This window comes from Microcaecilia unicolor, chromosome 2 (assembly GCF_901765095.1).
Source record: "Microcaecilia unicolor chromosome 2, aMicUni1.1, whole genome shotgun sequence".
NCBI lineage: Eukaryota > Metazoa > Chordata > Amphibia > Gymnophiona > Siphonopidae > Microcaecilia > Microcaecilia unicolor.
This window is the reverse complement of record NC_044032.1, coordinates 227,822,087-227,845,533: the sequence shown is the minus strand read 5'-3', so window position 1 is coordinate 227,845,533 and position 23,447 is coordinate 227,822,087. Positions and strand designations below refer to the sequence as shown.

The following is a 23,447-nucleotide window of genomic DNA, read 5'->3' as shown; positions in this document are numbered from 1 at the left end:
TCCCAGGAGGGCTCCCCGACTACGTCGGCGGAGGGAGCTTCGCCGATGCGGGCGAGGGAGTCTACCTCTCGACGCCCCCATCGTGGACGTGGCTCCACGGAGTCGAGCCGGGCACGGTTGCAGACGCAGGTCCGTGAACTTGTGTCTGACACCGAGGGTGAGGCCTCGTGGGAGGAAGAAGAAGACCCCAGATATTTCTCTGACGAGGAGTCTGAGGGTCTACCTTCTGATCCCACTCCCTCTCCTGAAAGACAGCTTTCTCCTCCCGAGAGTCTGTCTTTTGCTTCCTTTGTCCGGGAGATGTCTACGGCCATCCCCTTCCCGGTGGTTGTGGAGGACGAGCCCAGGGCTGAAATGTTTGAGCTCCTGGACTATCCTTCTCCACCTAAGGAAGCGTCCACTGTTCCCCTGCACCATGTCCTCAAAAAGACATTGCTGGCGAACTGGACCAAGCCTTTAACTAATCCCCACATCCCCAAGAAGATCGAGTCCCAGTACCGGATCCATGGGGACCCAGAGCTGATGCGCACTCAGTTGCCTCACGACTCTGGAGTTGTGGATCTGGCCCTAAAGAAGGCTAAGAGTTCTAGGGAGCATGCTTCGGCGCCCCCGGGCAAAGACTCTAGAACCTTAGACTCCTTTGGGAGGAAGGCCTACCATTCCTCTATGCTCGTGGCCAAAATTCAGTCTTACCAGCTCTACACGAGCATACACATGCGGAACAATGTGCGACAGTTGGCGGGCTTGGTTGATGCTCTTCCCCCTGAGCAAGCCAAGCCTTTTCAGGAGGTGGTCAGGCAGCTGAAGGCGTGCAGAAAATTCCTGGCCAGAGGAGTTTATGACACTTTTGATGTTGCGTCCAGGGCCGCTGCTCAAGGTGTGGTGATGCGCAGGCTCTCATGGCTGCGTGCCGCCGACCTGGAGAATAGAATCCAGCAGCGGATTGCGGACTCGCCTTGCCGTGCGGACAACATTTTTGGAGAAAAAGTCGAGCAGGTGGTAGAGTCTCTCCACCAGCGGGACACCGCATTCGACAAGTTCTCCCGCCGGCAGCCTTCAGCTTCTACCTCTACAGGTAGACGATTTTTCGGGGGAAGGAAGACTGTTCCCTATACTTCTGGTAAGCGTAGGTACAATCCTCCTTCCCGACAGCCTGCGGCCCAGGCTAAGCCCCAGTGCGCTCGCTCTCGTCAGCAGCGTGCGCCTCAGCAAGGCCCCGCGGCTCCCCAGCAAAAGCAAGGGGCGAGCTTTTGACTGGCTCCAGCAGAGCATAGCCGACATCCAAGTGTCAGTGTCGGGCGACCTGCCAGTCGGAGGGAGGTTGAAAGCTTTTCACCAAAGGTGGCCTCTCATAACCTCCGATCAGTGGGTTCTGCAAATAGTCCGGCAAGGATACACCCTCAATTTGGCTTCCAAACCTCCAAATTGTCCACCGGGAGCTCAGTCCTACAGCTTCCAGCACAAGCAGGTACTTGCAGAGGAACTCTCCGCCCTTCTCAGCGCCACTGCGGTCGAGCCCGTGCCATCCGGGCAAGAAGGGCTGGGATTCTATTCCAGGTACTTCCTTGTGGAAAAGAAAACAGGGGGGATGCGTCCCATCCTAGACCTAAGGGCCCTGAACAAATATCTCGTAAAAGAAAAGTTCAGGATGCTTTCCCTGGGCACCCTTCTCCCCATGATTCAGCAAAACGATTGGCTATGCTCTCTGGACTTGAAGGATGCCTACACTCACATCCCAATACTGCCAGCTCACAGGCAGTATCTGCGATTTCAGTTGGGCACACGCCACTTCCAGTACTGTGTGCTACCCTTTGGGCTCGCCTCTGCGCCCAGGGTGTTCACAAAGTGCCTAGCTGTGGTAGCAGCGGCGCTTCGCAGGCTGGGGGTGCATGTGTTCCCATATCTCGACGATTGGCTGGTGAAGAACACATCCGAGGCAGGAGCCCTGCAGTCCATGCAGATGACTATTCGCCTCCTGGAGCTACTGGGGTTTGTGATAAATTATCCAAAGTCCCATCTTCTCCCAGTGCAGAAGCTCGAATTCATAGGAGCTCTGCTGGATTCTCGGACGGCTCGCGCCTATCTCCCAGAGGCGAGGGCCAACAACTTGTTGTCCCTCGTCTCGCGGGTGCGAACGTCCCAGCAGATCACAGCTCGGCAGATGTTGAGATTGCTGGGCCACATGGCCTCCACAGTTCATGTGACTCCCATGGCCCGTCTTCACATGAGATCTGCTCAATGGACCCTAGCCTCCCAGTGGTTTCAGGCTGCTGGGGGTCTAGAAGACGTGATCCACCTGTCCACGAGTTTTCTCGAATCCCTGTATTGGTGGACAATCTGGTCCAATTTGACTCTGGGACGTCCTTTCCAAATTCCTCAGCCACAAAAAGTGCTGACAACGGATGCGTCTCTCCTGGGGTGGGGAGCTCATGTCGATGGGCTTCACACCCAAGGAAGCTGGTCCCTCCAGGAACGCGGTCTACAGATCAATCTCCTGGAGTTGCGAGCGATCTGGAACGCTCTGAAGGCTTTCAGAGATCGGCTGTCCCACCAAATTATCCAAATTCAGACAGACAACCAGGTTGCCATGTACTATGTCAACAAGCAGGGGGGCACCGGATCTCGCCCCCTGTGTCAGGAAGCCGTCAGCATGTGGCTCTGGGCTCGCCGTCAAGGCATGGTGCTCCAAGCCACATATCTGGCAGGCGTAAACAACAGTCTGGCCGACAGGTTGAGCAGGATTATGCAACCTCACGAGTGGTCGCTCAATTCCCGAGTGGTGCGCCAGATCTTCCAAGCGTGGGGCACCCCCTTGGTGGATCTCTTCGCATCTCGAGTGAACCACAAAGTCCCTCAGTTCTGTTCCAGGCTTCAGGCCAACGGCAGACTGGCATCGGATGCCTTCCTCCTGGATTGGGGGGAAGGCCTGCTGTATGCTTATCCTCCCATTCCTCTGGTGGGGAAGACTTTGTTGAAACTCAAACAAGACCGAGGCACCATGATTCTGATTGCTCCTTTTTGGCCGCGTCAGATCTGGTTCCCTCTTCTTCTGAAGTTATCCTCCGAAGAACCGTGGAGATTGGAGTGTTTTCCGACCCTCATCACACAGGACGAAGGGGCACTTCTGCATCCCAGCCTCCAGTCGCTGGCTCTTACGGCCTGGATGTTGAGGGCGTAGACTTTGCCTCTTTGGGTCTGTCCGAGGGTGTCTCCCGCATCTTGCTTGCTTCCAGGAAAGATTCCACTAAGAGAAGTTACTTCTTCCATTGGAGGAGGTTTGCCGTCTGGTGTGACAGCAAGGCCCTAGATCCTCGCTCTTGTCCTACACAGACCCTGCTTGAATACCTTCTGCACTTGTCTGAGTCTGGTCTCAAGACCAACTCTGTAAGGGTTCACCTTAGTGCAATCAGTGCTTACCATTACCATGTGGAAGGTAAGCCGATCTCAGGACAGCCTTTAGTCGTTCGCTTCATGAGAGGCTTGCTTTTGTCAAAGCCCCCTGTCAAGCCTCCTACAGTGTCATGGGATCTCAATGTCGTTCTCACCCAGCTGATGAAACCTCCTTTTGAGCCACTGAACTCCTGCCATCTGAAGTACTTGACCTGGAAGGTCATTTTCTTGGTGGCAGTTACTTCAGCTCGTAGAGTCAGTGAGCTTCAGGCCCTGGTAGCCCAGGCCCCTTACACCAAATTTCATCATAACAGAGTAGTCCTCCGCACTCACCCTAAGTTCTTGCCAAAGGTTGTGTCGGAGTTCCATCTGAACCAGTCAATTGTCTTGCCAACATTCTTTCCCCGTCCTCATTCCTGCCCTGCTGAACGTCAGCTGCACACATTGGACTGCAAGAGAGCATTGGCCTTCTACCTGGAGCGGACACAGCCCCACAGACAGTCCGCCCAATTGTTTGTTTCTTTTGATCCCAATAGGAGGGGAGTGGCTGTAGGGAAACGCACCATATCCAATTGGCTAGCAGATTGCATTTCCTTCACTTACGCCCAGGCGGGGCTGGCTCTTGAGGGTCATGTCACGGCTCATAATGTTAGAGCCATGGCTGCGTCGGTAGCCCACTTGAAGTCAGCCTCCATTGAAGAAATTTGCAAAGCTGCGACGTGGTCATCTGTCCACACATTCACATCTCATTACTGCCTGCAGCAGGATACCCGACGCGACAGTCGGTTCGGGCAGTCAGTTCTTCAGAACCTGTTTGGGCTTTAGGATCCAACTCCACCCCCCGAGGGCCCTGTTTGTTCTGTTCCAGGCTACACTCTCAGTTAGTTGGTAAATTTTTTAGGTCAATCTCAGTTATGTCCTCGCCGTTGCGAGGCCCAATTGACCATGGTTGTTGTTTTGAGTGAGCCTGGGGGCTAGGGATACCCCATCAGTGAGAACAAGCAGCCTGCTTGTCCTCGGAGAAAGCGAATGCTACATACCTGTAGAAGGTATTCTCCGAGGACAGCAGGCTGATTGTTCTCACAAACCCGCCCGCCTCCCCTTTGGAGTTGTGTCTTCCCTTGAACTGTATTGTCTTGCTACATACTGGACTGGCCGGCTCGAGCCGGTTTCGGCCGGGAAGACGGCCGCGCATGCGCGGTGCGCGCGGGCGCGCGAGAGCTAGCAAAGGACTTTGCTAGGAAGATTCCGATTGGAGGGGCTGCCGAGGACGTCACCCATCAGTGAGAACAATCAGCCTGCTGTCCTCGGAGAATACCTTCTACAGGTATGTAGCATTCGCTTTCTCAATGAAGGGTGCAAAAGTCTGTATTGGGAATCTGTTCCACTTGTTCTGGTGTACTGATTTGGAGGCAGGATTCTTTGGGGGAGGGAGCTTCAGCGCCGGCTCTGCATGTGGCTCTCAGCTTTCTGGAGGGTTCAGCTGCCCTGACAATGAGCATCATGGCCTCCTCTCCTGATGCCACCAGCACGGTAATGGTGGCCATGCTCGTTTCTCACACATGGGCCATGGAATCTCCTGCGCAGCCGTTGGCACAAACACGGTTAGCTTCTGGGGTTGTTTCTTCTTCTTCGGAGCAGGTGATACTTGAGGTGGATTGGCAGCAGGGGAATGTTCCCTTTTCCCCAGAGTTTCTGCTGCTTATGCACCAGGCCTTTGTTTTGAAGCACTGTCAGCCCTCTCAGGGTGCTTTTCTTCTCCCTCAGGATCTGGTTCTCCAGTCTTTCAAGCGGGTGCACTTGCAGCCCCAGTCTGAGTGGGAGACGGGGTCTATGGTGTTGGAAGGTCCTTCTGTGGCCTCTCCTTCCTTTCTTTTGGTGTTCTTTGCTCCTAGGGCAGTGATGGCGAACCTATGGCACGCATGCCAGAGAGGGCATGCAGAGCCCTCTCTGTTGGCACGCGCGCTGTCGCTGGTCCGCCCGCCCGCCCTCCCTCTCTGTGAGCACCAGGCCGGCCTACCACCAAGCACCAAGGCCCCCCCTCCTCCGAAATTTAAAAGGCATACCTGGTCGAGGTTAAGGTGGTGTCTGCAGCGAAAAGTGTGTTGTTTGCTCGGCGCGCCTTCTCTTCTGTCTCTCAAGCTCTGGTCCCGCCCTTGCGGAAACAGGAAATTAGGGCGGGACCAGAGCTTGAGAGACAGAAGAGAAGGCCGAAGGCGCGCCGAGCAAACACACTTTTTGCTGCTGACGCCGACGCCACCTTAACCCCAACCAGGTATGCCTTTTAAATTTTGGAGGAGGGGGGGAGCCCTGATGGACGGAGGGAGGGCAGCCGGCCTGGTGCTTGGTGGGAGGGAGGGAGGCCTGATGCTGGATGCTTGGTGCTGGGTGGGACGGAGGGAGGCCTGGTGCTGGGTGGGAGGCCTGGTGGGAGGGTGGGAGGCCTGGTGCTGGGTGGGAGGGAGGGAGGCCTGCCTGGTGCTTGGTGGGAGGGAGGCCTGGGATTTGTTGAGGTGAGTGTTGCCACGATTTGGATTTCTGCCAGGTACTTGTGACCTGGCTTTGCCACTGTTCGGGAAAACAGGATACTGGGCTAGATGGACCATTGGTCTGACCCAGAATGGCTACTCTTACGTTCTTATAATTGATCCATATTTGAATTACCTGTTATTGTTTGCCAATTGCACTATTTCTTTTCCACTGTTCAATATTTTTTAAGAGAATAAACATAATTTTTTGCCCTATTTGTGTGGATTGATAAAGAATCCTGGTGGTTTGTGTTGTTGGGTCTGTGAGTGCTTTCTGGGAACTGTGGGACCACTGGGAGTGTGGCTCCAGTAACCTAGAAATCACTGGGGATAATTGGAGGCAGTTGTGACCCAGTTAGTGAGAGAACAGTGCTAGTGTAGAGCACAAGCGGCAGGTGCAGTCGGACCTGAGCTGTGCTGGGGATAGACCCTCTAAGTGGCTGTGGGGTAACCCCAGGCGGGTGAGGCGTTTTGTGACAGACACCAAAGAGCATTCTAAGTTTAATAGGTGGTGGGTGGGCTCTTCTTTTGCCTCAGATGCAGTTGGGAAGAAGGCAGGGGTCATAATATTGATTAGGAAGGATATTCATGTGGAAATACATAGTCATCACAGATGATATGGGTTGCTTTGTCATGGTTTTGGCCACCATAGCTATTGCTATGTATTATTTATGCACCCAGTACCTGGGATAAGAAGTTTTACTCTAAGGTTCTGACCAAATTGAATGCATTGGAACAGATGCTCATGCTGATGGGAGATTCTGGGAGAGCTGTTGCGCCCTTCTCCGGTACCGGGGGTGCTTGCGCCACCGGTACCGTTGAGTGAGGCGACGGCGGGCCCCTTGCCCGAGGTGAGGTCCCCGATACCAGTACCGCTTGCGGTACCGGCTATGGTCGCCTCCCAGGCGGACTCCCTGACGACGTCGGCGGAGGGAGCTTCGCCGGTGCTGGCGAGGGAGTCCACCTCTCGACGCTCCTACCTTGGCCGTGTATCCACGCAGTCGAGTCGGGCACGGCTTCAGACACAGGTTCGTGAACTTGTGTCTGATACCGATGGTGAGGCCTCGTGGGAGGAGGAGGAGGACGAGGACATCAGATATTTCTCTGACGAGGAGTCTGATGGCCTTCCTTCTGATCCCACTCCCTCTCCTGAAAGGCAGCTTTCTCCTCCCGAGAGTCTGTCTTTCGCGGCCTTTGTCCGGGAGATGTCTACGGCCATCCCTTTCCCGGTGGTTGTGGAGGATGAGCCCAGGGCTGAAATGTTTGAGCTCTTGGACTATCCTTCACCTAAGGAAGCGTCCACAGTACCCATGCATCATGTCCTAAAGACATTGCTGGCGAACTGGACCAAGCCTCTAACTAATCCCCACATTCCCAAGAAGATCGAATCCCAGTATCGGATCCACGGGGACCCAGAGCTGATGCGCACTCAGTTGCCTCACGACGCTGGTGTGGTGGATCTGGCCCTAAAGAAGGCTAAGAGTTCTAGAGAGCATGCTTCGGCGCCCCCGGGCAAAGACTCCAGAACCTTAGACTCCTTTGGGAGGAAGGCCTATCATTCCTCTATGCTCGTGGCCAAAATCCAGTCTTACCAGCTCTACACGAGCATCCATATGCGGAACAATGTGCGGCAGTTGGCGGGCTTGGTGGACAAGCTCCCTCCTGAGCAAGCCAAGCCGTTTCAGGAGGTGGTCAGGCAGCTGAAGGCGTGCAGAAAATTCCTGGCCAGAGGGGTTTATGATACCTTTGATGTTGCGTCCAGGGCCGCTGCTCAAGGTGTGGTGATGCGCAGACTCTCATGGCTGTGTGCCTCCGACCTGGAGAATAGGATCCAGCAGTGGATTGCGGACTCTCCTTGCCGAGCGGACAACATTTTTGGAGAAAAAGTCGAACAGGTGGTAGAACAGCTCCACCAGCGGGATACCGCTTTCGACAAGTTCTCCCGCCGGCAGCCTTCATCACCTACCTCTTCAGGTAGACGTTCTTATGGGGGAAGGAGGGCTGTTCCCTACTCTTCTGGTAAGCGTAGGTACAATCCTCCCTCTCGACAGCCTGCGGCCCAGGCTAAGCCCCAGCGCGCTCGCTCTCGTCAGCAGCGTGCTCCTCAGCAAGGCCCCACGGCTCCCCAGCAAAAGCAGGGAACAAGCTTTTGACTGGCTCCAGCAGAGCATAACCGACATCAACGTGTCCGTGCCGGGCGATCTGCCGGTCGGAGGGAGGTTGAAAGTTTTTCACCAAAGGTGGCCTCTTATAACCTCCGACCGGTGGGTTCTTCAAATAGTCCGGCACGGATACACCCTCAATTTGGCCTCGAAGCCTCCAAATTGCCCACCGGGAGCTCAGTCCTACAGCTTCCAGCACAAGCAGGTACTTGCAGAGGAACTCTCCGCCCTTCTCAGTGCCAATGCGGTCGAGCCCGTGCCATCCGGGCAAGAAGGGCTGGGATTCTATTCCAGGTACTTCCTTGTGGAAAAGAAAACAGGGGGGATGCGTCCCATCCTAGACCTAAGGGCCCTGAACAAATATCTGGTCAAGGAAAAGTTCAGGATGCTTTCCCTGGGCACCCTTCTTCCCATGATTCAGGAAAACGATTGGCTATGCTCTCTGGACTTGAAGGACGCCTACACGCACATCCCGATACTGCCAGCTCACAGGCAGTATCTGCGATTTCAGCTGGGCACATGTCACTTCCAGTACTGTGTGCTACCCTTTGGGCTCGCCTCTGCGTTCAGAGTGTTCACGAAATGCCTGGCTGTAGTAGCAGCGGCGCTTCGCAGGCTGGGAGTGCACGTGTTCCCCTATCTCGACGATTGGCTGGTGAAGAACACATCCGAGGCAGGAGCTCTACAGTCCATGCAGATGACTATTCGCCTCCTGGAGCTACTGGGGTTTGTGAAAATTATCCAAAGTCCCACCTTCTCCCAGTACAAAGACTCGAATTCATAGGAGCTCTGCTGGATTCTCGGACGGCTCGTGCCTATCTCCCAGAGACGAGAGCCAACAACTTGTTGTCCCTCGTCTCTCGGGTGCGAGCGTCCCAGCAGATCACAGCTCGGCAGATGTTGAGATTGCTTGGCCACATGGCCTCCACAGTTCATGTGACTCCCATGGCCCGTCTTCACATGCGGTCTGCTCAATGGACCCTAGCTTCCCAGTGGTTTCAGGCTGCTGGGGATCTAGAGGATGTGATCCACCTGTCCACGAGTTTTCTCAAATCCCTGCAGTGGTGGACGATTTGGTGCAATTTGACTTTGGGACGTCCTTTCCAAATTCCTCAGCCACAAAAAGTGCTGACCACGGATGCGTCTCTCCTGGGGTGGGGAGCTCATGTCGATGGGCTTCACACCCAGGGAAGCTGGTCCCTCCAGGAACAAGGTCTACAGATCAATCTCCTGGAGTTGCGAGCGGTCTGGAACGCTCAAGGCTTTCAGAGATCGGCTGTCCCACCAAATTATCCAAATTCAGACAGACAACCAGGTTGCCATGTATTACATCAACAAGCAGGGGGGCAACTCTAACCGTGAATCGCCTTTTCCCAGCAGTCCGATAAGGCGTTGTGTATAAAAATGGAATGTTTTTTTTCTTGTTTTTAAGGGTTTTAGCCCGGATGAATGCGGGAGTAGGCACGGAGCGAAGTGTTTAGCGTCCGCTCTCGTGCATCGCGTCACGTGACTCTGCATCAAATGACTTTTATAAAATTACCTAGGAAGTTATGCACATAAAAGTATTTGCAATGTCTAGAAGGTGCATAATTTTACATGACCCATACCTAGGCATTTTCTGGAGGAGGGTTTAGATGGAGTGTGGGTGGAGTCATGTGCATTCTTTATAAAATACATGCTAAAATTTACTCTTGCTCCTGAGGTGCCTATATGTCTTTATAAAATAGACCTTCTTGCCTTCCAAACCCAGGTAACCTGTTATAAAATTACCATCTTAGAAGGCAAAAATTGAGGATTTGTGTGGCAGTAGCATTTTTTGTGACTTATTTAAGTAGATATAATAGTAATGAAAGAATGCTTCATTTTCCCCCTTCTCTTCTTGACATAGACATAAAGGTGAATGACATGGTTCCTTGGGTTCTTGATGTGATCTTAAACAAGCAAATTGTTAGTCCCAACCCACATGTTAGACAGGCTGCCTGTATCTGGCTTCTGTCAATGGTGAAAAAGCTGAGTACACACAAAGAAATCAAGGTAATTTTTGAATATTCATCTGTTTTCTAGGTGTGCATGCTCTGTGCTCATGGGGTTAAGTGAATAGAATATTGTTTTTGTAACAGAGTTCTAAATGGCTCAGTAGCAAAATATATTTGTGTGCGATATTGAAATGAACAATATCTTTGGTTTGTTTGTTTTTTTTAAGTCAGATAAGATCCGTTTATATTCTGGAGTTTTAGTAAAATATAGTACTACAGTGCTTCTCTTGATACTGGGAAGTTTGGATATTCCTGAAACAGTCTTATATGGTTTTATATTTGTTACCCTCCCCACTCCCCTCCAGAGTTCAGAATTCATAGGGTGAGATTCAGCTTGTGTTAGCAACAGTAATGGCTGCTTAGTAAACTCTGTCATGACAGGCTGGTCTCTACCCAGTCTCTTCATAAAATCAATAAGCTGAGTAAGGCTTAGCTGAAAGTCTCAACAGAGTGTTCAAGGACTGAATGGACATTAAGACTGTTTCCCTCTTCCTTTCTTAAAGGTGCTTCCTCCAAGTATAGGGTGACACTAGCTGATGGACTGCTTTGGAAAGAACCAGGATTACTTCATTTTTGGCTTACTTGTGAACTTTTGATGACAGTTTTGTATATGGGAGGGGAATTAAAGAATCTAGGGATTTCAGCCAGATGTGGTTTATGAGAAAACCATTTAGTATTTCTGGCACCTGGCATTAAACTGAATAAAAGTTAGTTGCTGGCCTACTGCAATGATCAGAGATCATTGTTGAACTCTAGCACCCATTTCATTTTATGAAGAGTAAAATCATGTGGCTGCTGTGTTCTCATATGTTTATCCTTTTTTCTGTCATCTCATGTGTTTATATTTTTTCTGTCATTTGAGCAGGATTGAGTGAGGCATACCAGTGGGTGACATTGGGATGGAACAACTCTCCCAGAACTCAGAACTAAGGTAAAGTTCTGAGCATGCATGGCCCTTCCTGTATGCAGCAATCTTTTCAGTCCCCCTCAGTTTGTTTGTTTTTTTTCCTGTTCTGTTGAACAGATGTGAAAACAAAGTTCTCCAAATTCTTGTTAAGGTTTTCCACTGTACATTTTCCTACAATATTTTCTGTTTTACTAAAAAAATATATATATTTGTTAGATTATTCTTCTTTTTCTTTGATTCCTGTGACGTATCCCAGCCGAAGTCAAAGTTATGTCTCTGCTCACACTGTTGTAGAAAGATCCAGAACTTTGATACCACATTTTAAGTGTTTAATCTGCCTTGGCTCTAACAACCAAACTGACTGTAAGCACTGTGGTCTCTTATCTTCATGGGCCTACAACCTTAATTGGCTTCAGAATCCTTAATAAGGCATAAAAGAGGTTGCTACTCACTTGAATGGTAAAAAGAAGGGCTTCCTTGCACAGAGATTGGCTTAGCTCTAACCCTCAGAGATGAAACAGTTCATTTAATACAGAGAGTAGGCAACTTCATCACTTCAAGAAATTAACCTTGTGTCCCACAACCAAGATTTTCTTCATACAACACTATTCTGTACACAGTGCAAATAAACTGTCTTCTGCATCCAGACAATAGAATATCTGATGCTTCTTGGTTGCAAAATTCAGACTTCTGCCTCACACAGCAAAAGCCTACATACAGATTTTAGGACCTATAGCTCTGGTGGTACATATGGTCCCATTTTCCCACTTATAGATTAGGTTTCAGTGGGATATCAAGTTGCCTTCGAACCAGCATATCCAGGATCTGTCTTCTACACTCTTATCAGTTCCCCTGTGAACTATGTAGGAGTAATGGATAAACCAGACTGCAGGTGTCCTGTTGTGGCACTGACGTATCACTCAATCCTAGCAGCTGATCTCAGTTGAGGAGGCCATTTGGACTCAGTAAACTGGTTGCAGTTCAAAACCAGTCTGAAGCCGCAAGCAGTGTACTAACGCCTTCAAAGTATCTGTCCATTTTCTCCAGAATTGATAAGTTGTAGTTCTAATGGACAACCAAGCTGTCATGTTTTATATCAAGGGAGCAATAAGGATTTGGGACTTTGTCTTTACCAGTATCATCCCTTTCTAAGCTGCTTATCTACCTGTGGTTCAGCACCAGATCGACAACAGGCTCAGCAGAGTTATTCAGCTGCATGAGTGGTCCCTGAACTGAAAAACTCTGCATAGCATCTTCCAGTGTTAGGGGGGTCTCTCAAATAGACTCTTTGCCAGCAGCAAAAATGCCAAGGTACCTTTCTTTTGCTCATTAGGGCCAACCTCATATTGCCTAGAAAAGGGATGCCCTAGCTGGATTTAGCCTCTCCTTTATACTGATTTCCCTAGCCATTGATAGCAAAGACTGCAAAAGTTACAGCACCAAGATATTTATAGTACCCTGCTGGCCTTGTCAGAACTGGTTCCCCTTGCTCAGAAGGCTTGCAGGTCTAATGATGTGCAGGATCCAACTACTTACATCATTGATTCAAGAATGAGAACTCTTTTTACGATCTCAGTTAGAAAATGACATGGGGATAAAATTTGCCCCAATCCCCACCCTGTCCCCTTGGGTTCTGTCCCTGTCCCCGCCCCGTCCCCATGGGCTTTGTTCTCATCTGCAGAAGCCTCGAACACTTATGATTTTATATTTAAATCTTTTTATTAAAGTATAAAAAGGAACAATATGCTGTTCAACTGTTGTGTATAAATTACAAATAGAAAACAATAAGAATGAACAACTATAATAAACCCTCCCAACACCACCATCACCCTCTAGCCTTCCAGCCCCGACATCTGACTTCTACTACCCCAAGGAATCCTAATCCACCCTGTTAAAATGTCCAGGGGTGCAAAATACAACCAGTTCTGTATGCCCTAGAGGGGAGAAATATGCCCTATGAAGCACAGTTATGATTTTTTAATCTGTGGATAAGTCATCAACAATCTCAGGATTCAGTCTAGTGCTCCTGTTTTCCACAGTCCCTCATGCAATAGAAAATGTCTTCTTAGAAGATGTGCTGGTAGCAGGATGTTGTCGTGTTCTCGAGGACCTTGGCATTCTGTCAGGCTTCTTCCCCGGTAACCCTGGGTACGTGAGTCCTTGGACCACGGCCGAGGAGCGGAAGTGGCAGGCAAGATCACCTTCGGAGCAGAGAAGAGACAAGGCTGGACTGGAACCCCGGACTGGAGTCCTGCACTGGAACACTCGGGACTGGAACGCACCGGACCGGAACACCCTGGAGTAGGCTTCACCTACGCTTAGCTGCCTTTCCCCGAGGGTTGAGCCCTCAGGTTCGAGCAGCCGGTAGGGCTTACAGGAAAACCAGAACTGGAACCAGCAACAGGAACAACCAGAGTCAGGATCCAGCAGTGCTCCCAGGTACCTAGGCTAAAGCAAGGCAGACAGGCAGGGAAGAGGACACAGGAGCTACATACAAGCTAAGCTCAAGGGAATGGGAATGACAGCTACGCTTGCCAAAGGAAGAGTTAGACTGGAGCTACAGTAGCTAACAGATAGAAAGGAGAGAAATGGCTGCAGCATCAGCTGCTAACCAACCTCAAGACGGGGAGCAGAGCCACTGCACAGGGATAACAGGCTAGAAGCCCACAGAGAATAATATACACAGAAAGGCTGAAAGCCTACAGGTCAGAGAAATACACCCAGAAAGGCTAAAGCCCACAGAAAGGCTGGAAACCCCCAGGCCACAGTAATACACCCAGAAGGCCTGGAAGCCCACAGATAAAGGGATATACACAGATAGACTGGAGGCCCACAGAGCAATGGGCACAGAAGGGCTGGAAGCCCGCAGAGCAATAAACACAGAAGGGCCAGAAGGCAAGGCCAGAAGGCAAGGCCCACAGGTGACAGTAACTCGCAAAGCAGAAGGGCTGGAAGCCCACAAGAAAAGACAAGGAAAGCTAACTGTGCAAACAGCACACTAACCTCGGAACCTAAGGCACTGCGGAGGCATTGGCATTGCAAAGGCAAAGGCTGCAGTCTCTAAGTGCTTAATAAAGCCCTTCAACACCAAAGGCACAGCTGCAGCAATCTCTAAGCACTACGGAGGCTGTTCAGGCACAAACCACAGAGCAGGCAGAAAGCACAGTGAAACACAGAGAGGCTTCCCACACCCAGGTGTAGTGTAGTGGAAGCAGCCAGCACACAGAGAGAGAGCTAACCCAGGCAACACCCACAGGTGCAGTATAGTGAGGCAATTAGTGTCATGCTGCTGGATGCAGCCAGCGCAGAGAGCCAGAGCTAGCTCAGAAAGGACAGACAGAAGAAACAGGAGCCAGCTAGGAAGCTAACCCCCAGGAATAAGGTAAGTCTGAGGGTGGTCACGGCCACAGACGTGACAGATGTACAGGATCCCCCATGCAAATTTTGGTAGCAGTGGCCAGCATGTTTGCTTGTTTTTCCAAAAAATCAAAATATTGTCTGCATCAATCAAACATAAATAACAGTCCAGTTCATTAACAGGCTTCAAGCTCTGTCCCCATCCCTGCGGTTACTGCGGGTTCTCATCCCTGTGTCATTCTCTAATCCCAGTCTCAAATTGTTAGCCCTTATTGCATAGAAATTGAGTAGCATTGATATAGTAAATAATGTCAACAGACAGCTAGAGGCAGAACTTTGTGTAAAGACCGATTAATATAGCATTTACACACTCCCAAAGACATTATTAACACCCATGTAAGTAGTGAAACATAAACATAAAAACATGACGGCAGATAAGGGCCATATGGCCTATCTAGTCTGCCCATCCTGAGTAACCACTAACTCCTTATGCACCCAAGCATCCTTCTGGCTTTGAGCATCGCCTTTTCTACCTGATGGCAGAAGTGTATAGAGCCTGTCCAGTGTCTGGCCAATGAGTAAAATGGCCAATTTAAAAGACTTTATATATGGCTAGACCACAGATGAAACATATGCAGCGCTGAAAATGGTAGTGAGTATCAATGTGACAGGAAAGAAAGTAAAGGAGGTGCCAGACCACAAGGAAAATAGTGTGGGAGCCGAGGTTTAGATCACCAAAGAAGAACTCCAGACATGGTTTCAAGTGCTACAGATAAACTGGAGGATCCAGAAAATTGCATGTGAAGGAATAACTTGAGAAGCAGAGGAGTTCCTGAGATTAGAATATTAGGACTGTGCCAAAGTGTCAAAAAGAATTTACAAGGCAATGTTGGCCTTGTGTGAGCACCCAGTGAAAGACATCAAGGCTAAGATGAACAGAGCACACAGAGTGCTTGAAGGACCTAGAATAAACAGGCCAAAAGACATTGTTTCATACCTGCATGATTTATTCCATAAAGGAAATGATCATCAGTAGGATGAGGGCCCTGAGTACTTTTTAGTGGGAGGGCAATAAAGTGGCACTCTTCATCTGCTCAGCCTCTATAAAATAATGTGGGACTTTAAAGAAGTAATAATGAACCTGCAGAAAGGAGGTATCAGATATTTATTTATGACATTTGCACCCTACAATTATCCCAAACAAGTTCGGATTCAATGTGGCTCACATTAAAAGTAGAACATTTGATAACAAATCCAAGTTACATTTATTTAAAGGCAGAAATGTATGTGAATACAATGAAGTAACAAGAAAAGAATGCAAAAATCAACAGAAATAGTACATCTTAAAGACTGATAGTGAATTAGTTTTTTTTTGTCGATGAGAGATGATCTTAATAAGTATGTTTTTAGCAATTTGCGAAATATGAAATAGTCAGTTGTATGACAATCGCTTAGGAAAGGAGTTCCATCTCTTAGTACATTGATAGGAAAATCCAGCATTATGAATTGTTTTGTATTGAATTTTATTGTAATTTGGGAAGTGGAGAACAAGAAAGTCTCTGGAAGATTTTAGAGGGTCTTTTACTAAAGCTTAGCTCGAGTTACCTGCAACATGGCCCATAAGAATAAAATGGGCCCTGCTGCAGATAACTTGAGCTAAGTTTTAGTAAAATACCCCCTTAATGCGCTGCTTTTTGGCAACTCAATAAGGTTCTGCATATAAGATGGAGATATGACATATATTATTTAATAAGCGAATACACACAATTTGAAAGTGATGCATTCATTTATTGGAATCCAGTTTAATTGTAGTAATAGTGGAGTTGCTTTTGAGTAGTGGGAAACTCTGAGTACAAGGCAGTTTTGTAGTTTTCTGATTAGTGAGGTTTTTTAGTCCTGTATAGATGGCATTACAGTAGTCAAATTTAGATAGAACTAGTGATTGGGTCAGGGATCTGAAAACTGAACTTGGAAAGTATGGTCTCGCTCTTTTTAATTTCCACAGTGATTTAAAGACACTGGATACTGCTTTGGATACCTGTGGTAAAAGCAAAAATTGTTGGTTAATTGTTACTCCTATGATTTTCATAGTGGACTCTAATGATGTTATGTTATCCATCAATAACAAAGTTTTTGGTTTGTATTGGATGATAAGGATTTGTTAGTATTAGGAACTTAGTTTTTTCTCTATTAAGTTTCAATTTGAAATTGTTTGCCCAGGTTTCCATTAAATCTAGTCCTGATTTGATTTTTGTTTTAATTTCTTTGTCCTTGACAAAAGGGATATAAATAGTAACATCAGTGTACATGAAAGATCCATTGGATTCATGTATGTTGCCTAATGGTGTCATTATTATATTGAGTAGGATGGGGGAAAGAGGGGGAACCCTGTGGTACACCACAGTTGGGGGAACAAGGAGAGGAGATTAGTCCAACTGTTTTACTTGGTGTAATATCTTGATATGAGAGAGCACCTGAACCACTGAAGTACATTGCCACATATCCCAAAGTGGTCTAGTAAGATTAGTAATATCTCATGGTCAACTGTATCAAAAGCACTGGACATGTTGAATTGTAAAATATGGAGTAAAACAAACCAAAAGGTCGTACTACAAAACTAAAATTGGGCCGGACTACAAAAACACGAAGAAACTATACCATCTCGTGAACAAACTACTAGAAACAACACCGGTTACCACATCCAACACTGACATCCCATCTGCAGACAACCTTGCTAAATATTTCAGTGAAAAAAATCAGAAACCTACGCAAAACCCTACCTCAGAACAACATGGACATAGAAAACTTCATTAATGGTCTAGCCCCAATCCCTGGTAAATACCCTGCTGACCGAATATGGTGAAATTTCGCTTTACTCACCGCCGACACAGTTACCCAGGCTATTAAACAATACTCAAATGACCACTGTCAACTGGACACCTGCCCCAGCTACCTAAAATGATCTGCCCCCCAACGCTTCATAATATATCTCACATCCCACTTAAACTTCATGTTACAACAGGGTATATACCCTCAAGTAAAAGGCAACATCCTGCTCACCCCAATACCAAAAGACACCAAGAAAACAAACAAATGATATTACCAACTACCGCCCAGTAGCTTCTATCCCATTAGTAGTCGAACTCATGGAAGGACTGGTGACCAAACAACTCAATGACTACATAAACAAATTCACTATATTACATGAGTCACAATCAGGATTTCGACCCCTACACAGCACCGAAACAGTACTTCTCACTCTCCTAACCAAATTCAAGCAGGAAACAGCAATAGACAAGAGCATTCTCCTCCTCCAGTTTGACATGTCAAGTGCATTCGACATGGTCAACCATAACATATTGCTAAGACTTCTAGAATACTTTGGAATCAGTGGGGGCACTGTGAATTGGATTAAGGGCTTTCTAACCACAAGAACTTATCAAGTGAAATCAAAATCAAACATATCATCACCGTGGAAACCAGGATGCGGAGTACCGCAGGGTTCACCACTATCACTGATCCTCTTCAACCTCATGATGACCCCACTAGCCAAGACCCTATCCACCCAAGGCCTCAATCCATTTATCTACGCTGATGACGTTACATTATACATCCCATACAAACATGATCTGGCATAAATCACCAATGAAATCAAACTAAGCTTAAACATCATGAACTCATGGACAAATGCATTCCAACTAAAACTCAATACAGAAAAAACACACTGTCTCATCATCTCATCCCAATACAATACATACAAACCCACAAACATTAACACCCCAGGATACACCTCCCTGTCTCACAGCCTGAAAATTCTCGGAGTAACAATCGACCGTAACCTATCACTAGAGACCCAAGCGAAAGCCACCATAAAGAAAATGTTTTCCTCAGTGTGGAAACTCAAACGCATAAAACCATTCTTCCCGAGGGAAATATTTCATAACCTGGTTCAATCCATGGTATTAAGCCACACAGATTACTGTAATGGAATCTGTGCGGGATGCAAGGATCAAATCATAAACTTCAGACTGCCCAAAATACAGCAGCCAGGCTTATATTTGGAAAAACACGTTTTGACAGCGCCAAACCACTCAGAGAAAAACTGCAGTGGCTACCAATCAAAGAATGCATCACCTTCAAAATCTGCACGACTGTTCACAAAATTATTTACGGCGAGGCACCGGGATACATGACAGACCTCGTTGACCTACCAACCAGAAACACCACAAAATCTGCATGATCATATCTAAACCTCCACTACCCAAGCAGCAAAGGACTCAAATACAAATCCACCTATGCAACCAGCTTTTCCTACCTAAGCGCACAACTATGGAACTCATTGCCAAAAGTAAAAACCATGCTCGACCACCTAAATTTTCGGAAAGCATTAAAGACAGACTTGTTCAGAAGAGCATACCCCACTGACCCAACATAAAAATACCGGTCACTTGCGACACAATATAACCAAAGACCGTAACGGACATTACCTGACTCTTCTTCCCCCCTTTTCTCTCTAAGTTCCCCCCAGATGTTTCCTACAATACATATACCTCATTATAACACAATATCACTTTGTATTCATTCATACTATGTATTTGTTCAAACCGTAACCGGCTAACGCCGTTAAGGGTTATATGTAAGCCACACTGAGCCTGCAAAAGGTGGGAAAATGTGGGATACAAATGTAACAAATAATAATAACTGAAGATGTTCAAGAAGAACTTTCATCAGCTTTTTCCTTAGAAGCACAACAAAAGGTGCCTCTTTCTTTTCATCATAGGCACATCAGGGACTCTATATCGGAGCTAGACTACTCTAGATTGGAGTCATTGTGGCGACAAGACCTACAGATAGCAATAACAGCGACACGACTTCAGTCCTACATTTTATCGATCAGACGCAGGACTGCACTGGCTCTTCACTGGGAACAACAGTACAAGTTTGTCCTCCGCCTATATATACCCCCGAAGAGGGCATTCTACATGGGACTCTCTCCTTGGGGGTCCTGTTCGAAATGTGGAACCAGTGGTGTGCCATTGGGACATATGTTCTGGTCCTGTGAAGGAGTTTACAGGTTCTGGAAAAATGTTAAGTAGTAGTAGTATATATGTACCTTGTGGAGGATAAGGTGGCATTGTGACCCCACACTTCTCTTTGGACAGCTTAAGCTGGGACGTCCGACTCCTCAAGGACTTACATCTTTTCTGCATAAGGCTATTGTGGATGAACAGGTTATTTTGGTTCTGGAAGGAGTTGGTGCGCTACATATGTACCTTGTGGAGGATAAGGTGGCATTGTGACCCCACACTTCTCTTTGGACAGCTTAAGCTGGGACGTCCGACTCCTCAAGGACTTACATCTTTTCTGCATAAGGCTATTGTGGCTGAACAGGTTATTTTGACAGAGTGGCTGACATATCAGTATCCAACATTGCAACAGTGGCGCGCACGTAAGATATATTTGTTGCGTATTGAACGAGTGGGAATTGTTGACATGAACTCCAAAGCCGGAGAGGACCTGATATGGACATGGTGCCCTTTCTGGAATGCCTTTTCACCTTCAGCCAGGAGCCATTTGCTGAATTTATAGACTTCCTAGTAAGGTTCTGTAGTTTGGGGTAGGTGAATTGTGAGGGGGAGGGGAAGAGAGGGGGGCGGTTTGTTTTGGAAATTATGAAAAATGGTTGTTTGTTACAGTTATATATAATGTTTCTAGAGTGAGTTCTAATAAAAAAGATTTAAACATAAATAAAATTGTTACAAAATACTTTATACCTAACAACAGAGAGGATAAGCAAATAGAAGGTAGGAGGGGCAGATGGATGTTTTGATGGGGATGTGGGTAGGAGGGAATTCTTATATCTGATTGGAATTCCTGAAAGTCCAGAGTTTGGTATAATGTGGCAGATAAGATAAGGGACATGTATGTGTGTTGCAAGGTGGAGGTAGAGGTGACCCCAATACAGAGTATATTAATGGAGCATCAAGAAGATTTGGACCCAATTCTGAACAAGTTCAAGTTCATGGCTTGTGTGGGGGCAAGATACTGGGCACAGGAAGAGCTCTTTTCAAAGGCAGGACTTTGGAGCAGAATAAGGGAATTAAATATTATGTATGAGATTACAGTCCATAGGAATCGTAGGGTAAAGCAATACTGGACCATATGGGGATGATACGAGAAGTTGTACAAATAGCTATATGGGAGGTACCAGTGAGGGGGAAAAGTTGATCACTATCCTGTTGAAATGGGGAGAGGATAATGGGGGGGATAGGGAAAGGAGTTGCTTTGAACATAACCTTAAACTGTGGCAGAATAAGGGGGGTGAGGAGGAACTGGAAAGAAGGGGGGGGGGGGGGGAGAATTGGAGAAACTTGTGAGGCTTTAATGTTAGCTTTATACTGTTGGTTCATTGAGGGTAATATCTGTGTACCAGATGGGTGCTGTATGGTGAAGTTATAAATAAAAAAAATGTAGTGTTTATTTTCCAGGTTGGGACTTCCAGTGTCTATTCAGGGCATCCTTAATAGCTATCAGAAAGCTGCCTACCAGACATATTTGTGTGTTCAAGTGGAAGAGGTTTTCCATGTGGTTTTTCATGAATAGTTCATGAACAGTTACAACTGTTTTCATTGTCCTCCTCACACCACTTTGCACTTCTTGCAACAAATTGTCTAGGACTCCGAACTTATTCCATCAAAGAACATCTCGGTGCTCTTTTAGTCTATCATGTGGTTGATAGGCTTTCAGTTGCTCAATATGCTATAATTTCAGGATTTATGAAGGGGTTTCTTCATGTTAGATTACCATTATGGAAGCCTCTTGTACCTTGGAACCCCAACATCATCCTTACATCTTGTATAAAGCTGCCGATTGAGTCCATGGAATCTGTTTAATGCAAGAATGTTACCTGGAAGATGATATTTCTGGAAGCAGTTACCTTAGCTAAAAGAATAGTGAACTTCAAGCCTTGTGAATCATAAGCGCCATTTCATTGGGCTGCTCCTGATCATGCTCTTTATAACAAGAAGAGCAACCCTGAGTTTGGGAGTTACCCACTTGTGTGCCTGCCTTAATCCTGCTTGTTGACAGAAAAAGCATTGCTGCTCATCTGTGACAGGTGTTTTCTTAGACATCAGAATTAATCAGGCACACAGTCCCTCAGACCTCCCTGAGAACTGCATTACTTCCTGAGCTATGGAAGTAACAAGAGAGGAATGTGGAGATTGCTGCACTCAGGAAGGACCAGACTTGCTGAGAATTTTACACTTAGGTCTGAGTTCTGGGAAAGTTATTTCATCCCAGTGACTTGCGACAACATCATCTACATGTGCCTGATCAATCCTGTTGTCTATAGAAAACGTTTGCTACAGGTAAGCAACAGTATTATATCTACCTTATAATGGGGAGTAGAAGGAAGGAGAAATTGGAAGTTGACTTTCTTGGCCTTTTGTCTTGCCTTGTAGTCTCGTCTCAAGGAGATTCAGAGTGCATTTGTCTCGGTTCTGTCTGAAAATGATGGTAGGTAACATTTGTATATTTTGAAAAAGAATTTATTAATTAAAGAAGTATGTAATTTTGCTGTTGTGGGCATGCATTTCAAATGTATAAAAACAATATCTAGTTCTATTTTTTTTCTCTTCTTCGCATCCTCCTTTGGCACTGGTCTTTCACATTCAGCTTTCTTCCATTTTTCTGCTTCCTTCTCACTGTCTAGTCTTCAGGCAACTTCTTTTTACTACATCTATCTGGTTTTCCGTCTCTTCCTTTCCCCTCCATCCATACTCAGCATCTTCTCCTCTTTTCCCTTCCATCCATGTCCAACATTTCCACCCCCTCTTTTCTCTTCCCTTATATCCATATCCAGTATCTCCACCCCCTCTTCCACGTCATGTCCATCATCCCCTCTCTTCCCTTTCCAGCATCTCTTCCTCACTCCACCTATCTCTTTTTCTGTTCTCTTCCTCTTAATCCAACAATGTCCTCATTTCTCTTTCCATGTTGCTGCAGCTGCCATTGTCAAACCTCCCATGGCGGCAGCAGAAGTGAAAGGAAAGGGTAATGAGGGGTCTTGGAGCCTGTGCCCATGCTCAGCATGTACTGGTCCCACCCCTGGTATAGATTTTTGTGTTGGAGGGGGCAAGACCAGCAGATGCTGAGAATGTCTGGATGAATCTCTTCATAAAAGCAATTAATAAATCCCAATAAATAACATGCATAAGCTGTAAGGCCCTGTTCTGCTGTTTATTTTCCTTCTGCCACAAAGTGAGGTGGTCACCATAGGGGTATTTTGGGGCAGCCAAAAATGCAGATGAGGAGAAAGGTACAGTATGCATGTGTACTAGCTGATGAAAAGCCCTGCCTATCAATGATAGATACTGTGAAGTTGATTTTTTTTAAAGCACTTACACTGCTATGGTTCTGACTGCATAAGATTCCCAGTAGTTGAACATGTAACTTTGGCAGTCTTATTCACAAAACAGCCAAAGTTTTATGTTTAAGAAATGGGGCACATTTGGAGTTGAGCGAAGGTGAGCAATAATGTTATACATTCAGTGGCAAAATTTAGCTTCTGAACATATAACTTGTATGCCCAAGTACTGATGTGTAAATAGCAAGTCTAACTTAGTTCAGCCTAAATGTTTAAAGTTATATGTGCATTCTCAAAGACAACACTTTTATAGAAAGTGATGTTGAAAATACATAGAACTTTAAATGTACAAGTTGCAGCTGTGCCAATGAATATTGAGTTCATATGTTTTAGCTGAAATGTGTAATTTTAATATCGCAGTCCATTTATCAGCATGACCCCCCTTTTTTTTTTAAGGTTTCACTATGAATAACTCCAAAATGTTGAGTGGTATCTCTGTTCCATTATTAATCTGTTGTGAGAGAAATATAGATTATTCATTCCATACAATCTGTTGCAGAACTTAGCCAAGATGTTGCATCAAAAGGTCTTGGGTTGGTTTACGAACTTGGCAATGAGCAAGATCAGCAGGAGCTGGTGTCCACACTTGTGGACACACTCATGACTGGGAAAAGGTACTGTGAATCTAACTTTTCAATA

The 23,447-nt window shown here is 46.9% G+C and overlaps 1 protein-coding gene across 2 annotated transcripts in view; it reads left to right on the top strand.

Moving 5' to 3' along the window:
* ECPAS (Ecm29 proteasome adaptor and scaffold) overlaps positions 1 to 23,447 on the top strand; it is a 318,939-nt gene that overhangs the window by 207,143 nt on the left and 88,349 nt on the right. For both annotated transcript variants that reach the window (XM_030193760.1, XM_030193758.1), the window contains exons 25-27: positions 9,969 to 10,114; positions 21,844 to 21,898; positions 23,308 to 23,422. In XM_030193760.1, the coding sequence (XP_030049620.1) occupies positions 9,969 to 10,114; positions 21,844 to 21,898; positions 23,308 to 23,422 (316 nt within the window). The remainder of the gene's footprint in view (positions 1 to 9,968; positions 10,115 to 21,843; positions 21,899 to 23,307; positions 23,423 to 23,447) is intronic.